Source organism: Oncorhynchus clarkii, chromosome 11, assembly GCF_045791955.1.
Source record: "Oncorhynchus clarkii lewisi isolate Uvic-CL-2024 chromosome 11, UVic_Ocla_1.0, whole genome shotgun sequence".
Lineage (NCBI taxonomy): Eukaryota > Metazoa > Chordata > Actinopteri > Salmoniformes > Salmonidae > Oncorhynchus > Oncorhynchus clarkii.
This window is the reverse complement of record NC_092157.1, coordinates 26,630,426-26,649,920: the sequence shown is the minus strand read 5'-3', so window position 1 is coordinate 26,649,920 and position 19,495 is coordinate 26,630,426. Positions and strand designations below refer to the sequence as shown.

Here is a 19,495-nt window from a genome sequence, read left to right as displayed (position 1 = left end):
TATTCATAAAAAATAAAAAACTAGAAAACATATTAACAAGAATGCAGACATGTGCAGTTAGTGAGCAGAGTGAAAATCTGTATATTTCATTTGAGTTTCATAACCGTAATACATTCCTCACCTTTTCTGGCCATGATGGCTTCACATTCCCAAAGGAGCCATAATACAATTTATCATGTGAAGCTGTCATTTAATTGGACCTATTAGCCTAGTAAATATACTGAAGAGAAATATAAACGCAACATGTAAAGTATTGATCCCATGATTCAAGAGCTGAATTGAAAGATCTCAAAAATGTTCCATATGCATAAAAAGCGTGTTTCTGGTGAGCATTTCTACATTTGCCAAGATAATCCATCCACCCGCAAGACCATGAGTATCCACGCCAGCCTAGGACCTCCACATCCGGCTTCTTCACCTGCAGGATCGTCTGAGACCAGCCACCCGGACAGCTGATGAAACTGTGGGTTTGCACAACCGAAGAATTTCTGCAGAAACAGAAACCGTCTCAGGGAAGCGCATCTGCGTGTTCGTCCTCCTCACCAGGGTCTTGACCTTCGGCATCATAACTGACTTCAGTGGGCAAATGCTCACCTTCGATGGCCACTGGCACGCTGGAGAAGTGTGCTCTTCACGGATGATTCCTGGTTTCAACTGTACCGGGCAAATGGCAGACAGCATGCATGGCGTTGTGTGGGCGCGCGGTTTGCTGATGTCAACATTGTGAACAGAGTGCCCCATGGTGGGGTTATGGTATGGGCAGAACAACGAACACAATTGCATTTTATTGATGGCAATTTGAATGCACAGAGATACCGTGACGAGATCCTGAGGCCCATTGTCGTGCCATTCATCACGGCCCCACGTCGGAAGGATTTGTACACAATTCCTGAAAGCTGAAAATGTACAATTTCTTCTATGGCCTGCATACTTACCAGACATGTCACCCGTTGAGCATGTTTGGGATGCTCTGGATCGACGTGTAGTACAGGGTGTTCCTGTTCATGGCCATATCCAGCTATTTCGCACAGCCAATTTAGAGGAGTGGGACAATATTCCTCAGGCCACAATCAACAGCCTGATCAACTCTATGTGAAGGAAATGTCACGCTGCATGAGGCAAATGGTGGTCACACCAGATACGGACTGGTTTTCTGGTCCACGCACCTACCTTTTTTTAAAAAGATATCTGTGACCAACAGATGCATATCTGTATTCCCAGTCATGTGGAATCCAGAGATTAGGGCCTAATGAATTTATTTAAATGGACTGATTTCCTATGAACTCTGCTGATTTAACCGGTGTGAAATGGCTGGCTAGTTAGCGGGGTGCGCGCTAATAGTGTTTCAATCGGTGACGTCACTCGCTCTGAGACCTTGAAGTAGTAGTTCCCCTTGCTCTGCAAGGCTGCGGCTTTTGTGGAGCGATGGGTAACGATGCTTCGTGGGTGACTGTTGTTGATGTGTGCAGAGGGTCTCTGGTTCAAGCCCAAGTAGGGGTGAGGAGAGGGACGGATGCTATACTGTTACACTGACAGGTCCACAATACAATTGTTTTCTCTTTCAGAAACTTTTCCAGATAAATTACTGCTAAAGATTAAACACAGTCTAATTACAATAGACCCCTAGCATATGTCAGATATTCAAATATTTGAAAGTATTGGTAAGCTACAGTATTGCTGTGCGATAGGAAAACAACATTTTTTCCTATACCAAGGCAGAGCCTATACCAAGGCAGAGCCTATACCAAGTCAGAGCCTATAACAAGGCAGAGCCTATACCAAGGCAGGACATAAAAATCCAAACTTCTATTGAAAGACAAACCATTCGTATTTTGCATGCCGTGGCCTTATGCCAGTAGTTCCCATTTCTGCAGCAAATAAAGGGTGTTATTGTCACCCTAAAAGACAAATGGTGTTTTCCAGGCTGAGTTATAATGCTCTTTCACACTCACACAGTTTTAGGACATAACTGATTTATAATGGGAAACATTCCTATGGCCTGTGCGAATTTTATAAATCTCAATATTTTTGGTGTGCAGACCTTTCAGAAATGGCACACGCAGACATTTTGTGTGAAATTTCGGCAATGGTTATAAATGAGGGCCCCAGGTGAGAGAGGGGGGGGGGGGGGGTGGATGGTGAGAGGCAACAGGGATGGCAGAGTGGTACTTGGTCAAATGAGGGATACAAGCTGAGCTCAGGGATACTAGCTGAGCTCAGGGATACCAGCTGAGCTCAGGGATAGAGGTGTCTGACCTGTCTGACCTCAGATGAACCAATCAGGAAGCAGGATACGGGACATTCCCCAACAATGGTTACGACAACTGTCCAACATCTGTGAAGTCCAATATCACTTTTATTACCGTTGTTTTGAGGTTTTCCTCTTAATCTCAAAACAACTAAATGACAAACTTTTAGGACTAAATAATTGGATTTGTTCACAGTAACATGTTAACAATGTTGCTTGTAGTATCATGCTGATATATGTTCATACTGTCTGTTAGGCCCTACAATGCATTTACATTTATATACAGGGTGACATATTTAAATGTTGGTCATTTAGCAGATGCTCTTATCCAGAGCGACTTACAGGAGCAATTAGGGTTAAGTGCCTTGCTCAAGGGCACATTGGCAGTTTTTTCACCTAGTCAGCTTAGGGATTCAAAACAATGACCTTTCAGTGACTGGTCCAACACTCTTAACAGCTGGGCTACCTGCTGATGTCATGGGAAACCTGGTCAGATAAAAACATGGTCAGCTTTTTCATTCTATTTTTACATTAAATGACAGCTTGTGGATTTCAAATACATTTCTGGTGATGACCGTGTGGACATCAATCATTTGAAATGGCTGGAAACGTTCAACTTCATGGTGATACGATTTTCTAAAAGATATGTTTTGAGGTTTGACAGTGCTAGTTCAATTTCTTTTTCAAATTCAAAACCACTTGTGAAAGTGGTACAGGATTTAGCAGAGGTATTGGTGGGGTTTTGCCAATGCCACCAAATAGCAAAATAAACAAAAATAGGTTTTAATACATACAGATTTAAAGTCGTTCCATTCCATAAATCTATGTATTCATGAATCTTGTTTTACTTCTATATTTGACAAGCAACCAGCTGCTCCAAGGAAAGCATTGGCACCAACAACTTGAAATATATACACAGCACTTGAAATACCACAATTACAGGTTTACATCCATAAGAAGCCCAAGCAATGATATTCATTGTTACAGAGCAAACTGTTTCAACAGTATCTGGTTTTGTTTTTCTTACAGTGAGACTAGTTTAGTGTAGATATAATGGACTTTATTGCTTTGTATTTCATAGTTGCCCTTGATTTCCCTTCATCGCCATTGGTTCACAATGTTTTGATTCATGGGCAGTATCTGATTGGGTCTTAATCTAGAGGTTTGGCTGTAGTTCTTAATTCTTTACTGATGTAGCTATTATTTAGAGAAAACAAAGGTTATACAGATATCGGGGTATTTCTGATTCACTGACGTTGACCCATTTATATTACCATCATATCAAACCATTTGAAAATATTTCACTAAGCAGCACCCGTGAATCGCATCACACACACACACACACATACTTAACAGCCCATTAATAATGAGCTGCTCCTCAGCCTGGGTTTGTCTGTGAAGTAAAATGAAGTGCAGTTTTCTTTGGCACCTCTGTCTGTCTGCCTCACCTATCAGTCCGTCCTCACTGAACCAAGAACCAGAAGCACTTATGTATTTTCCATGTTGGTGGGAATCCACAGTAACTCATCTATAATACTGCCTGTCCAAACAGTCAATAAACTGGGTGATTATTTATAATGACCCAAATCCTGTTTATACCCCGTTTATATCTAATGATAAAATCAAGCTGCTACGGGGGTGAGGTAGTAAAATATAAAAGAAATAACCCTATTTGCAGTGCCCTTGGGCACGGTACTCTAGGCCCACTCTAAATTGTTCCCTGGAAAAAGTCGCCAAGTCTCTTGTTCATCATACCGTTAGTCACTCAGACCTGAATCTCTCTCAGAGCAACATTTGCCCCCACTAACTCCCTGTCCCTACAAGACTCAGCAGATTATAGAAGGTCTACAGCTTTAAAACAGGAGGATACGGTGATACAATGTTCTCCTCTTGTTAGAACTGTTTAGGCTATTTTTACTATTTTCTATTTTGGAAAGGTCATATATCTGAAATGTGTGTGACAGATCTTGCACTTGCTCATTATTGTGACCAGTGTCACCTCATTCCTTGCCTGGCCCGTCCTATTGGCTTGCGTCCCAAACGGCACCCTATTCCCTATGGGCTCTGGTCAAAAGTAGTGCAATATATAGGGAATAGGTTTCCATTTGTGCTGCAACCCGAGTTAAGTTAACCACGTCCCTGAACTGTGCTGAACTGCACTTGACATGAAGCCTGCGATAATAAGAGTTCTCTGGACTGTGTGAGTGTGTCTGGGAGGAAGACTAGAGCAGGAGATATGGTGTTATACTACCTCAACAGGAGGAAGACTATAGCAGGAGATATGATATCAAACTACCTCAACGGGAGGAAGACTAGAGCAGGAGATATGGTGTTATACTACCTCAACAGGAGGAAGACTAGAGCAGGAGATATGATATCAAACTACCTCAACATGAGGAAGACTAGAGCAGGAGATATGGTGTTATACTACCTCAACAGGAGGAAGACTAGAGCAGGAGATATGGTGTTATACTACCTCAACAGGAGGAAGACTAGAGCAGGAGATATGGTGTTATACTACCTCAACAGGAGGAAGACTAGAGCAGGAGATATGATATCAAACTACCTCAACATGAGGAAGACTAGAGCAGGAGATATGGTGTTATACTACCTCAACAGGAGGAAGACTAGAGCAGGAGATATGATATCAAACTACCTCAACAGGAGGAAGACTAGAGCAGGAGATATGGTGTTATACTACCTCAACAGGAGGAAGACTAGAGCAGGAGATATGATATCAAACTACCTCAACAGGAGGAAGACTAGAGCAGGAGATATGGTGTTATACTACCTCAACAGGAGGAAGACTAGAGCAGGAGATATGATATCAAACTACCTCAACATGAGGAAGACTAGAGCAGGAGATATGGTGTTATACTACCTCAACAGGAGGAAGACTAGAGCAGGAGATATGATATCAAACTACCTCAACAGGAGGAAGACTAGAGCAGGAGATATGGTGTTATACTACCTCAACAGGAGGAAGACTAGAGCAGGAGATATGGTGTTATACTACCTCAACAGAAGGAAGACTAGAGCAGGAGATATGGTGTTATACTACCTCAACAGGAGGAAGACTAGAGCAGGAGATATGGTGTTATACTACCTCAACAGGAGGAAGACTAGAGCAGGAGATATGGTGTTATACTACCTCAACAGGAGGAAGACTAGAGCAGGAGATATGATATCAAACTACCTCAACAGGAGGAAGACTAGAGCAGGAGATATGGTGTTATACTACCTCAACAGGAGGAAGACTAGAGCAGGAGATATGATATCAAACTACCTCAACAAGAGGAAGACTAGGAGGAGATATGGTGTTATACTACCTCAACAGGAGGAAGACTAGAGCAGGAGATATGATATCAAACTACCTCAACAGGAGGAAGACTAGAGCAGGAGATATGGTGTTATACTACCTCAACAGGAGGAAGACTAGAGCAGGATATATGATATCAAACTACCTCAACAGGAGGAAGACTAGAGCAGGAGATATGGTGTTATACTACCTCAACAGGAGGAAGACTAGAGCAGGAGATATGATATCAAACTACCTCAACAAGAGGAAGACTAGAGCAGGAGATATGGTGTTATACTACCTCAACAGGAGGAAGACTAGAGCAGGAGATATGGTGTTATACTACCTCAACAGGAGGAAGACTAGAGCAGGAGATATGATATCAAACTACCTCAACAGGAGGAAGACTAGAGCAGGAGATATGATATTATACTACCTCAACAGGAGGAAGACTAGAGCAGGAGATATGGTGTTATACCTCCTCAACAGGAGGAGGAACAGTAGTCCATACTCTTCATCACTTGTTTCATTTCAGTGTTAACGGTTTGAGTATCGAATACACTGTAGACGGATGGAATCCGATAGCAATGTACCTGGCACACAATACCTTTCTCCAGTAGTCCTCAGCATGTTACCATGCAATTCATTCAACAGCTCCAGTCAAGCATTGTAGCAGAAGCATGGAGACTGGTTTTGTTTATTTGGGTGTATTAAGTTAAACGCTAAGTGCATCTAAGACCCAGCAGGTGCCCTAGACCACAGAGCCATATTTGTTTTGAAAAGGTTCTGGAAGCCCCAGACGGTTCCATTTAGACGTTTTAACAAACAGAAATTAGAGTTGCTAATGAGTCCTTGAGTCAGAAATATTAAGGCAGTCCTTCATTCTCCTTCTCTCCTTATCCTTTTGTCTCTGATTCTCTTTTCCCATTTCCTCTATCCAAGCTCCTGTCTGGACTCCTGTGCCCTGAGTCTGTACACTCTCTCTCCTTTTAGCCTGACCTAATACCCTGCTGTGGATATGTGGATTTCTCCTTCTCTTTGTTCCTCTCTTACTCCCCCCCCCCCCCCCCCCCCCCCCCCCCCTTTCCTCTATGTCCTATACACAAGCATGTGTATCTGGGCTCTTGCTTTGCCCGAACCACTGGCCTGATCAGGCACCCTGCTGTGGCTACGTGGATTTCACCTTTTCTCTTTGTACCCCATACTCTACACTTCTCTCTCTCCCCCTTGCTTCTTTCCAAACTCTTACACAAGCCTGTCTGGCCTCCTGTACCCGAAACCACTTCTGCTCCGGCACCCTGCTGTGGCTACGGGGATTTTTCTCCATGCTTCTTAATTTAGACAGACTACCTTGTTCCAAATGAAATACCTGAAACGGGGAACTAATAAATCTTCCCTTGTAACAACAACAACACTCAGGATGATGTTTCTTGATTTCCTTTTCTTCTCGGGATGAGCTACGGCTTCTCCCCAGGGATATCTCAAATTTCTGTCCAGCATGTTACCTACGAGAGAGAGAGAGACACACACACAGAGAGAGACACACACACAGAGAGAGAGACACACATACAGAGAGAGAGACACACATACAGAGAGAGAGAGACACACACACAGAGAGAGAGACACACACACAGAGAGAGGGAGACACACACAGAGAGGGAGACACACACACACACAGAGAGAGACACACACACACAGAGACACACACACAGAGAGAGAGACACATTCACAGAGAAAGACACACACACACAGAGACACACACAGAGAGAGAGAGAGAGAGAGAGAGACATGCACACACAGAGAGACACACACACAGAGACACACAAAGAGAGAGAGAGACACACACAAAGTGAGAGAGAGAGTTCACAAACTTGTTCAACTAACACACTGAAGCCTCAGGACCAGAACATCCAATCAATCAGAATAAACCAAATTACAACACAGTCAAAACAAAACTACATTGCTTATTGGGAAACACAAGCACAATGCAGTGCTATCTGGCCCTAAATCGACAGTACACTGTGGCTAACTATTTGTCCATGGTTACTGATCAAAACCTTAGAAAAACCTTGACAAAGTACAGGCTCAGTGAGCACAGCCTTGCCATTGAGAAGGATAGACACAGGAAAACCTGGCTCCCTGTAGAGAAAAGGCTGTGCAACCACTGCACAACAGCAGAACCTGAGACGGAGCTGCATTTCCTGACAAAATGTCAAAAATATAAAACAATTAGAGAGCGTTATTTCCCAAAATGTGTTGTCCCGTTGACAATTTTGACTCTCATTATTAATATGTACATTGTTACGTCATGCCAATAAAGCGAATTGAATTGAAAATTGAAAGAGAGAGACACACACAGAGAGATAGAGGTTAATATTCCTCACCAAGAGATTCATTATTCACAGAAATGACTACATTTATTCCAAATTTTAACTTATTAAAACCAGAGGAAGAACTCAAAATACTCATGGCCGAAGGAGCAATGGCTCCTCTTGCAGCCAAATATGTATTTTCCTGCCATAGCCTGAGGGACACTGAATAATAACATCCGCATAGTAAACAGTAACTTACTTATTATTACTATTATTGTTATTACTATTATTGTTATTACTATTATTATTGTTTCTCATTCCAAACAGTAGTGGTATGGTAGTAGGGTGATGGTAATGATAGTTGTAGTACTGATGTAGTGGTGAAGACGACCATTTTTAGTTATAAGTTAGTTACAGTTTCATTTTCCATATTTATATTTTTATATTTATTACATTTATAACATATTGTTATTTTTGTATTTCATTTAATATTATTATTTACTATCATTTTATATTATTATTTGTTATTGTTTACCATTTTATTACAATATATATTGTATTCATTGTTGCTTTGGCAATATTGACAATGTTTTTCATGCCAATAAAGCTGCTAGAATTTGAATTTGAGAAGACAGACAGACAGAGAGAGAGAGGGAAAGAGACACACACACAGAGAGCGAGAGAAAGAGAGACACACAGAGAGAGAGAAAGACACACACACAGAGAAAGAGAGAGATACACACACACAAGAGAGAGAGAGACATACAGAGAGAGAGAGAGAGATGCTGAGGTAACCTCTGGCAAAAGACACCTAGAACAATCAGAGATTGGAGAGGTGTGCCAACTACTGCATCTAATATGCAGACCACTGAGCTAGACAGACCCTTTAATTCACACACACACACACACAGGGTTGCAGATTGCGTTGTACTTTTTTGTGCATTCTTATTCCATGCCGAGCCTCAGGTGGAATCATCATTTGGCATAAGCAGGACTTAGCACTGAATGAAATGAAAAAAGGTACGAATCACATTTGGCTAAAACTTAACAAAGGTACAATCTATTGTGACAATGATGTATACATATGTGCTGCTTATGCTCCTCCTTCAGATTCATCATATTATGATGATCAGTTTTTTGACAATCTCCAGACAGAAATCATTACATTTCAGGCAGATTCAGTCTTCCCAGCCTGGTGCAGGTCTATAATTTTGTTTCTGGTGTCCTTTGACAGCTTTCTTTGGTCTTGGCCATAGTGGAGTTTGGAGTGTGACTGTTTGAGGTTGTGGACAGGTGTCTTTTATACTGATAACAAGTTCAAACAGGTGCCATTAATACAGGTAACGAGTGGAGGACAGAGGAGCCTCTTAAAGAAGAGGTTACAGGTCTGTGAGAGCCAGAAATCTTGCTTGTTTGTAGGTGACCAAATACTTATTTCCACCATAATTTGCAAATAAATTCATTAAAAATCCTACAATGTGATTTTCTGGATTTTTTTTTCTAATTTTGTCTGTCATAGTTGAAGTGTACCTATGATGAACATTACAGGCCTCATCTTTTTAAGTGGGAGAACTTGCACAATTGGTGGCTGAGTAAATACTTTTTTGCCCCACTGTATACACCTTACACACACTAATTTATAAACATGTTAATAAACACGTCCACCAAAAAAAATAGGGCACAATCTTTGCTTGTTTTATTGACTTTGAAAAAGTATTTGATTCTATTTGGCACGAAGGGCTATTCTACAAAATTCTACAAAGTGGGCTTGGTGGTCAGGTGTATGACTTCATAAAATGTATGTACACAGAAAACAAGTGTGCAATAAAAATCAAAAACTAAAGAACATAATTATTTTACAATGTTGAGGTGTGAGACAAGGCGTTTGAGTCCAAATCTTTTCAACGTTTATATCAATGAATTAGCAGACATGTTGGACCATTCTCCAGCGCCAGGACTCACACTATTTGACACAGAGGTAAAATACCTGCTATATGTTGATGACTTGGTACTTCTATCACCAACCAAAGAAGGTCTTCAACAGATCCTTATCATTCTAGAGCAATATTACCATAATTGTGCCCTGGCAGTAAATTTCCAAAAAACGAAAATCATGATTTTCAACAAAAAAAAAGATGGCAGAAACACAAATATAAATTCACCCTGAACAACACCATAATTGAACACACTAAAAATGACACCTACCTTGGTCTGACCATATCTGCATCGGGAAACTTTAATATGGCAGTGAATGCACTCAAAGAAAAAGCCCGCAGAGCATTGTACGCAATAAAAAGGAAATTATTCAACATTCCAATTAGAATTTGGACCAAAATATTTGACAGTGTAATCCTACCAATAGCTCTTTACGGAAGTGAGGTTTGGGGCCACTCAATAAACTGGACTTTAAAATGTGGGACAAACATCCAATTGAAGCCCTACATGCAGAATTCTGTCTGAATATTCTACAAGTCCAGAGAAATACACCAGCTAATGCATGTAGGGCAGAACTGGGCCGCTTTCCAGTAGTAATGAAAATACAGAAAAGATCATAAAATTTTTGGCTACACCTAAATTCAAGTCCAAATTCAAGTCTGCAATTTAAAGCACTTCAAACCCAAGAGCTGAGCCCAGAAACGAGCCCTCTCAGTCAGCTGGTGTTGGACCTCACCAACCAAGCTGACACCAGCACTGCTTCAAAAGAAAGAATTCCAATAAACAAAATCATGAACCAATCAAAGGACTCATATTTACAACATTGGAAAAACTAAACAAAATCCCAAAGCCGACTAAATTGCTATCTGACCCTAAACAGTGAATATGAACTGGCTGATTATCTCTACTTTGTCAGAGATACGAAGCAGAGACAGATCCTTACCAAGTACAGGCTGAGTGACCACCGATTGGCAATAGAAACCGGCAGACATAAAAAGACATGGCTTCCCAAAGAGGAGCGTGTATGTGGTCACTGCATGACTGGGGAGGGAGAGACAGAGATGCACTTTCTCCTTTACTGTGAGAAATATTCCTCACAAAGAGATTCATTATTCACAGAAATTACTACATTTATTCCAAATTTTAACTTATTAAAACCAGAGGAAGAACTAAAAATACTCATGGGCGAAGGAGCAATGGCTCCTCTTGCAGCCAAATATGTATTTCCCTGCCATAGTCTGAGGGACACTGAATAATAACATCTGCATAGTAAACAGTAACTTACTTATTGCTATTATTGTTATTACTATTATTGTTATTACTATTATTCCAACTAGTAGTGGTATGGTAGTAGGGTGATGGTAACGATAGCAGTTTAATGATGGTGATGGAAGTTGTAGTACTGATGTAATGGTGAAGATGACCATTTTTAGTTATAAGTTAGTTACGGTTTCATTTTCCATAGTTAGATTTGTACATTTATTACATTTCTACTATTGACTGTTACCATTATATTGTTATTATTTTTGTATTTAATTGTTGTATTATTATTTACTACCATTTTATATTATTCTTCTTTATTATTTATAATTTTATTACAATGTATATTGTATACAGTGTTGCTTTGGCAATATTGACACAATGTTTTTCATGCCAATAAAGCAGCTTAAATTTGAATTTGAGAGAGACACAGAGAGAGAGACACACACAGAGCGAGAGAGACACACACAGAAAAAGAGAGAGTGACACACAGAGGGAGAGAGAGACACACACACAGAGGGAGAGAGAGACACACACAGAGGGAGAGAGAGACACACACAGAGGGAGAGAGAGACACACACAGAGGTAGAGAGAGACACAAACAGAGGGACAGAGAGACACACAGAGGGACAGAGAAACACAGAGAGAGAGTGAACGAGAGTGAGAGAGAGAGAGAGAGAAAGACACACAGAAGGAGAGAGAGGGGGAGAGAGAGAGAGACACGCACAGAGAGAGAGATGCACAGAGAGAGAGAGAGAGAGAGACACAGAGAGAGAGAGAGAGACACACACACACAAAGGGAGAGAGAGACACAGAGAGAGAGAGACACACACATAGAGAGAGCGATACACATATACGGGACACCACAGACCGGGAGGGCAGCTGCCAGACAATAAGACACACAGTGTTGATTTGCACAAATTGTTGCCGTTCATTCAGCGTAGGAAAGGGGGGTTATAATCTAATGAATACATACTCCAGTGTTATCAATCGTGGTCTGGGGCATGCTTAGCCAATACGAGGAGCCCATGGTACATATGCAGGGAATATGGTGCCATTTGGGATGCAACCATGGAGTTGTGATACCTTTCTGTGGAGGGTGGATCTCCCCATTAACTGTCTGACTCAGAGCTCACTTCTGGTGGGCTGAGTGGCTAAAGGAATGGAAGGTTCCACAGTGGTGCACAATTAAAGGTTTAGAGTCTTCTGGTTATTTTCCTTTTGCATCTACCTGAAAAGGAAAAATATGCAATCGGATCTGGTTAATCAACTAGGCCTGGTTTTTGGGTGGCCTACCAGTCTCAAAACATACCAATGCCTTTATCTCACTCTCCTGGATGATTTTTCTTTCTTCTTTTTTTGCCAACCTGAAATAACGAAATCCTTTCCATACTCAGCTTTTGAAATTACAGCCAGGTGAGGTGGCTTTTGTTTTGAAAATTAACACTTTTTATACAGTAAGAGGATGTTGCTCTCAATGACTGAATGAATGAAGTCTGAATTACTTTATTTGCCGAGCCAAAATGGGTTAAAATCTACTTCAAATAGACTATTTCCAGTTTGCCCAGATTGTATGTCTGCGTAACACTGCAGTGCCAAACCATACAGCAATCCTAGAGGATGTTTCTAAAGAAGCTCTCACATGTGTGGTTCTGGGGACACTCTACTTTTAAAAAATAATAACTTTTCTTATGAAGGCATACTCAGACTCACGCTGTGCTAAAGCAAATATCACACCAGCAGGCTGCAGGCAGGAAGGAATGGAGTTTTGCGTTTCTGACTAATGTTATTTTTGACACGCCTCCCGCAACGTTGTTGAGAGGTATCCTAGCAACTTGAGGCAGTGGTGCTTGTCTGTTTCCAAGGAAACCGACTAAACTGCTAACATTGATTGGTAGCTAGCTCGGGGTTCTCTAGAAGACAATTTCAAATAGCTGGTAAGTTGTCATATGTAAAAGATAAATGTTTACTGTACACTTAGCTAAAACATTTTATACGTTTTTTTGTGTATGAAAGCTTCAACACCTTTCAAAAGTTTGGGATGTGATGGATGTAAGCAACGCGGGGGTCAGCTGGCTAGCTAACGTTACATTAGTGAATAACCGGCTGTTAACATAGCTAGCTAGGTCGATACCGTCTTATCTGCCAGTCTACTATAACTGTAGCTAGCGATTCAATATTTTGTTGACATTTGTTGCTAAAAGTGTAATTGTCACCAATTAATCCCACATAGCGTTTCAGGACTTTGCCAGTCCCACACAGCTGCTACCATGGGGGTAGCGCTGACCAGAGCAGCGCAATGGACCACAGCAAGTTCTGGGACTGGAAAACTGGAGATCACTCCAGTCAACGAGTCTCTGCTGAAAGAGATCCTGGAGTTTGTGGAACAGTTCAGCTCCAGACACCCTCAGGAGGCCAAGCATGTGTTCAAGGAGCCGTTGCAGTGGACTACCTCTTTGGAGGCTTCTGATTTCAAAACCGAGTATGACATAAGGTAATCATGAGGCAAGCTGTGCTGCCTGTGTGCTTGGTGTAATGTTACTGACTGGGGATGTTGTCATGGAGTCTACACGTATTTTGAGCCCTGCAGCAGGACTCATATTTATGTTCTTGAATGTATTTGTTTTCTGTTCAACTTCAGTAAGGACAGGAAACATCTAGACTACTTCATCAGAAAAGTCTGTTCTTTTTTCCCCTGGCTGTCCACATTTTGCACAAGTGAAATTTGATTTCAGATCTGAAATTCCACATCTGAAATCATGTGAAACCGTGTGTTTTTGGAACACTTCACATGTGATGATATTTCATATGTGGATTTTCACATGTGACGATATAACCTTCCAAATGCGGATTCATATTTTTTCCCACATGAGATTTCACAGGTGCGAACAAAAATGAGTTGTTAGGATACACACACAAACAGTACTTTTAACATAGTGTTTTCAACTTACATATTTGAAACATTTTGGCATACATTATTCAATTGTGTTTTTTTATTTGTACAATACTTTTTATTCAACATGTCATCACCTGGGATTTGAACTCATAACCTCTTGGTTCATTGCATTCCGATCTTCCTGGTATGCCGCCACGCCTGTGTCAATGACTGATTTCACCTGTCTTTCTACACTTGGGACTTAAGTAAAGTGAATCTCTGCTTAAATATAAACTCAAGAAAAAACATTATATTTATCTTAGTGAATTAGGGGGTAACATTAAAACATGTTAATATGCCTCACCAACAGACTATACAGAAAATCCTCAAATTGCTGAAATAAGTAAATGAAATCAATGATGAGAGAATAGTCAAATCCAGAGGTTGTGAGTTCAAATCCTAGTTAGGGTCATATTGAAAAGTCAGAACTAAGTGATCATGTTAAATTTTTTACTCTATTTCAGCAGTGTACCACTTACTTTAAAACCCCCATATCATATCATTCCCTTATAAAAAAATATATGTGAAAATTGCATTTGCGTTAACATTTTCACATGTAAATAAAATAGAGACACGTCAGTTGTTCACATGTGAAACCAGATGTTCACATGTGTAACATTTTAAGTTCAAATGTTAACACCACATTTTCACATGAGGGGAATACCATGTTTTCACCTCACATGTGAATTGCAGATTCACGTGAATGGTGCGTTTGTTTACATGTGAAATTTGCAGTTTCATGTGAAAAAACTTTCACTTGAAAATCAAATTTGCATTTTCACATGTGAAAATCTACCTCGCATGTGGAATTGCATTTTCACGTGAAAAAACTGTTGAAATGTTGCATTCCCATGTTGTCACATTTATTTCACATGCGATCATGTTTTCACGTGTATAGTTTCATGTTATCACACACAGCTATATGTCCGGTGTTAAATCAACACTGAGAGTGTTATATTTAACACTGGTCCAGTGTCTATACGGGTCCACACTTTCCTCTGTTAAATTAACACACTGCTTATTGAAAATACTTTATTTCCATATTTCCCAGAGTGTCTTTTGAGTGAATTGTTAGTGACAGAGACATGGTTGTTGCATTCATCCATTGTCAGGCCTGTGGCCTTAACCAAGTGAGATCCTAACCAAATATGTTATCATTAAAATGTAATTGTTGAAGACAATACAACACATATTTCATACGGCCTTATTTTGAGGGACTAGATTTACCCTAATACAGTGGCCTGAAACTCATGGTTTACAGGCCATATCTGGCCTGCAAGTCATTTAATGCTGTCTTGCAAAGTGATGAGTAATTCCTATTGGAATCCAGCCACAATGGGGAAATCCATTTATTCACCTCCAACCTGCATTCAGAATGACTTTTCGGTTGAGAAGAAAAATATATACACTGCTCAAAAAAATAAAGGGAACACTTAAACAACACAATGTAACTCCAAGTCAATCACACTTCTGTGAAATCAAACGGTCCACTTAGGAAGCAACACTGATTGACAATACATTTCACATGCTGTTGTGCAAAAGGAATAGACAACAGGTGGAAATTATAGGCAATTAGCAAGACACCCCCAATAAAGGAATGGTTCTGCAGGTGGTAACCACAGACCACTTCTCACTTCCAATGCTTCCTGGCTGATGTTTTGGTCACTTTTGAATGATGGCGGTGCTTTCACTCTAGTGGTAGCATGAGACAGAGTCTACTACCCACACAAGTGGGTCAGGTAGTGCAGCTCATCCAGGATGGCACATCAATGCGAGCTGTGTCAAGAAGGTTTGCTGTGTCTGTCAGCGTAGTGTCCAGAGCATTGAAGCGCTACCAGGAGACAGGCCAGTACATCAGGAGACGTGGAGGAGGCCGTAGGAGGGCAACAACCCAGCAGCAGGACCGCTACCTCCGCCTTTGTGCAAGGAGGAGCAGGAGGAGCACTGCCAGAACCCTGCAAAATGACCTCCAGCAGGCCACAGATGTGCATGTGTCTGCTCAAACGGTCAGAAACAGACTCCATGAGGGTAGGTAGGAGGGCCCGACGTCCACAGGTGGGAGTTGTGCTTACAGCCCAACACCGTGCAGGACGTTTGGCATTTGCCAGAGAACACCAAGATTGGCAAATTCGCCACTGGCGCCCTGTGCTCTTCACAGTTGAAAGCAGGTTCACACTGAGCACGTGACAGAGTCTGGAGACGCCGTGGAGAACGTTCTGCTGCCTGCAACATCCTCCAGCATGACCGGTTTGGCAGTGGGTAAGTCATGGTGTGGGGTGCCATTTCTTTGGGGGGCCGCACAGCCCTCCATGTGCTCGCCAGAGGTAGCCTGACTGCCATTAGGTACCGAGATGAGATCCTCAGACCCCTCGTAAGACCATATGCTTGTGCGGTTGGCCCTGGGTTCCTCCTAATGCAAGACAATGCTAGACCTCATGTGGCTGGAGTGTGTCAGCAGTTCCTGCAAGAGGAAGGCATTGATGCTATGGACTGGCCCGCCCGTTCCCCATACCTGAATCCAATTGAACACATCTGGGACATCATGTCTCGTTCCATCCACCAACGCCACGTTGCACCACAGACTGTCCAGGAGTTGGCAGATGCTTTAGTCCAGGTCTGGGAGGAAAACCCTCAGGAGACCATCCGCCACCTCATCAGGAGCATGCCCAGGCGTTGTAGGGAGGTCATACAGGCACGTGGAGGCCACACACACTACTGAGCCTCATTTTGACTTGTTTTAAGGACATTACATCAAAGTTGGATCAGCCTGTAGTGTGGTTTTCCACTTTAATTTTGAGTGTGACTCCAAATACAGACCTCCATGGGTTGATAAATTTGATTTCCATTGATAATTTTTGTGTGATTTTGTTGTCAGCACATTCAACTATGTAAAGAAAAAAGTATTTCATAAGAATATTTCATTCATTCAGATCTAGGATGTGTTATTTTAGTGTTCCCTTTATTTTTTTGAGCAGTGTATATATCTTTTTGATTTAAGCTTTATTTTAACAGGGAAGACATATCGAGACTCAAATCTCTTTTTTTTCAATTGAGCCCTGTATGATACAACAAACAGGGCATTCGGAAAGTATTCAGACCCCTTGACTTTTTCCACATTTTGTTATGTTACAGCCTTATTCTAAAATTGATTAAATTAGTATATTTCTTCATCAATCTACACATACCCCATAATGACAAAGCGAAAACAGGTTTCTAGAAATTTTGGCAAATGTATTACAAAGGTAAATAAGGTATTTCTGTTTTTTATAAGTATTCAGACCTTTTGCTATGAGACTTGAACTTGAGCTCAGGTGCATCCGGTTTCGATTGATCATCCTTGAGATGTTTCTACAATTTAATTGGAGTCCATGTCCACACCTTGTCTACATAAGGTGCAACAGTTGGCAGTGCATGTCAGAGCAAACACCAAGCCATGATGTCGAAGGAATTGACCGTAGAGCTCTGAGATAGGATTGTGTCAAGGCACAGATCTGGGGAAGGGTACCAAAACATGTCTGCAGCATTGAAGGTCCCCAAGAACACAGTGGCCTCCATCATTCTTAAATGGAAGAAGTTTGGAACCACCAAGACCCTTCCTAGAGCTGGCTGCCCGGCCAAACTGAGAAATCCGGAACAGAAAGGCCTTGGTCAGGGAGGTGACCAAGAACCCAATGGTCACTCTGAGTTCCTCTGTGAAGATGGGAGAATCTCTCAGAAGGACAACCATCTCTGCAGCATTCCAGCAATCAGGCCTTTATGGTAGAGTGGCCAGATGGAAGCCACTCCTTAATAAAAGGCACATGACAGCCCACTTGTAGTTTGCCAAAGGGCACCTAAAGGACTCAAACCATGAGAAACAAGATTATCTGATTTGATGAAACCAAGATTATCTGGTTTGATGAAACCAAGATTGAACTCTTTGGCCTGAATGCCAAATGTCATGTCTGGAGGAAACCTGGCACCATCCCTACGGTGAAGCATGGGGGTGTCAGCATCCTGTTGTGCGGATGTTTTTCAGCAGCAGGAACTGGGAGACTAGTCGGGATCGAGGGAAAGATGAACGGAGCAAAGTACAGAGAGATCCTTGATGAAAACCTTCTCCAGAGTGCTCATTTCAGTTTGCCTATCAGCCTAGCAGAGGAGTTGATGATGCCATTCTTACACTCCTTAACATGGTCTATAGACATCTAGAGGGTGCCAAATCCCATGTCAGGGTTCTGTTTGTTGACTTTTCTTCTGCCTTCAACACAATCCAGCCTTACATTCTGGCACAGAGACTCATTCGGGACTTCTTCTTAGACGGGGGGCTGGATTTGTGGCTGTTGGACTTCCTGAGCCAATGCTCACAACGAGTCAAAATAGGTCCCCATGTGTCAGATATACGCAATACCAACACAGGCTCTCCTCAGGGATGTGTTTTGTCCCCACTTCTGTACATCTTGTAAACTAATAGTTCTAATAGTACTAGTTCCCATACTGACAGACACCTCGTTAAGTTCACTGATGACACTGCCTTGATCAGCCTGTTGCATGATGACGAGGAACATCAGGGCCCGGTCCTAGATGACTTTGTAGAGTGGTGTGAGGAATCACACTTGGTCCTCAATACCAACAAGACCAAAGAGATGTGCATAGACTTCAGGAAGCGTACAACACCTACCTCTGCAACATCTATCAGAGGCCAGAATATAGAAATTGTAGAGGAATATAAATATATGGGTGTCCTTTTGGACAATAAGCTTCAGTGGAGTAAATGTACAGACCTGATCTACAGAAAGAGCCAACAGAGACTGTACTCTCTAAAAAAGTTGGGATCTTTTAATATAGACTGTACTATACTGACTCTGTTTTACAAATCCTTTATTGAGAGTATTTGAACTTTTTGTATTGTTTGTTGGTTTGGCAATGCCACTGTCAGCCAGAGAAACATGCTGAGAAGGAGTATTACCACAGCAAGCAAGGTACTTGGAGTCAAACAGACAGGCCTGGATGAGATCTTTAAGGTCAGGGCCCTCCGTAAGGCTCACAAAATCATTTTAGGCCCAAGCCACCCCCTGTACCTGGACTTTGAATTACTCCCCTCTGGGTGCAGGTATAGGGCACCCCTCAGCAGGAAAAACAGAACGAGACAATCATTTGTGCCAGGTGTGATATCCCTCCTAAATAGCTCGGGCGAATGTTCCCATTGACCCCGTAAGGCCAGCAGGCTATTATTTTCTTCTTTAAAAAAAAAATGTTTTATTTCTTACTATTATTATTTTTATTGGTGCGTAACTGTTATGATAGTTGTGTTGTCAATCTTGTTTTGTATTTAAACGCCACTTTAAATGTGTACATGACACTGCAACAAAATTTCCCCATGGGGACAATAAAGTCAGTAAGTAAGTAAGTATCTCATTCTGGGGCTAAGGTTCACCTTCCAACAGGACAACAACCCTAAGCACACAGCCAAGACAATGCAGGAGTGGCTTCGGGACAAGTCTCTGAGTGTCCTTGAGTAGCCCAGC

General features: G+C 41.7%; 1 protein-coding gene across 1 annotated transcript in view; it reads left to right on the top strand.

The window, feature by feature from the left end:
• Positions 1-13,323: 13,323 nt before the first annotated feature.
• The window catches only part of LOC139420693 (outer dynein arm docking complex subunit 2), a 69,668-nt gene continuing 63,496 nt past the window's right edge, over positions 13,324-19,495 (top strand). The window contains exon 1 of the mRNA XM_071170915.1: positions 13,324-13,547. Coding sequence (XP_071027016.1) covers positions 13,324-13,547 — 224 coding nt within the window. The remainder of the gene's footprint in view (positions 13,548-19,495) is intronic.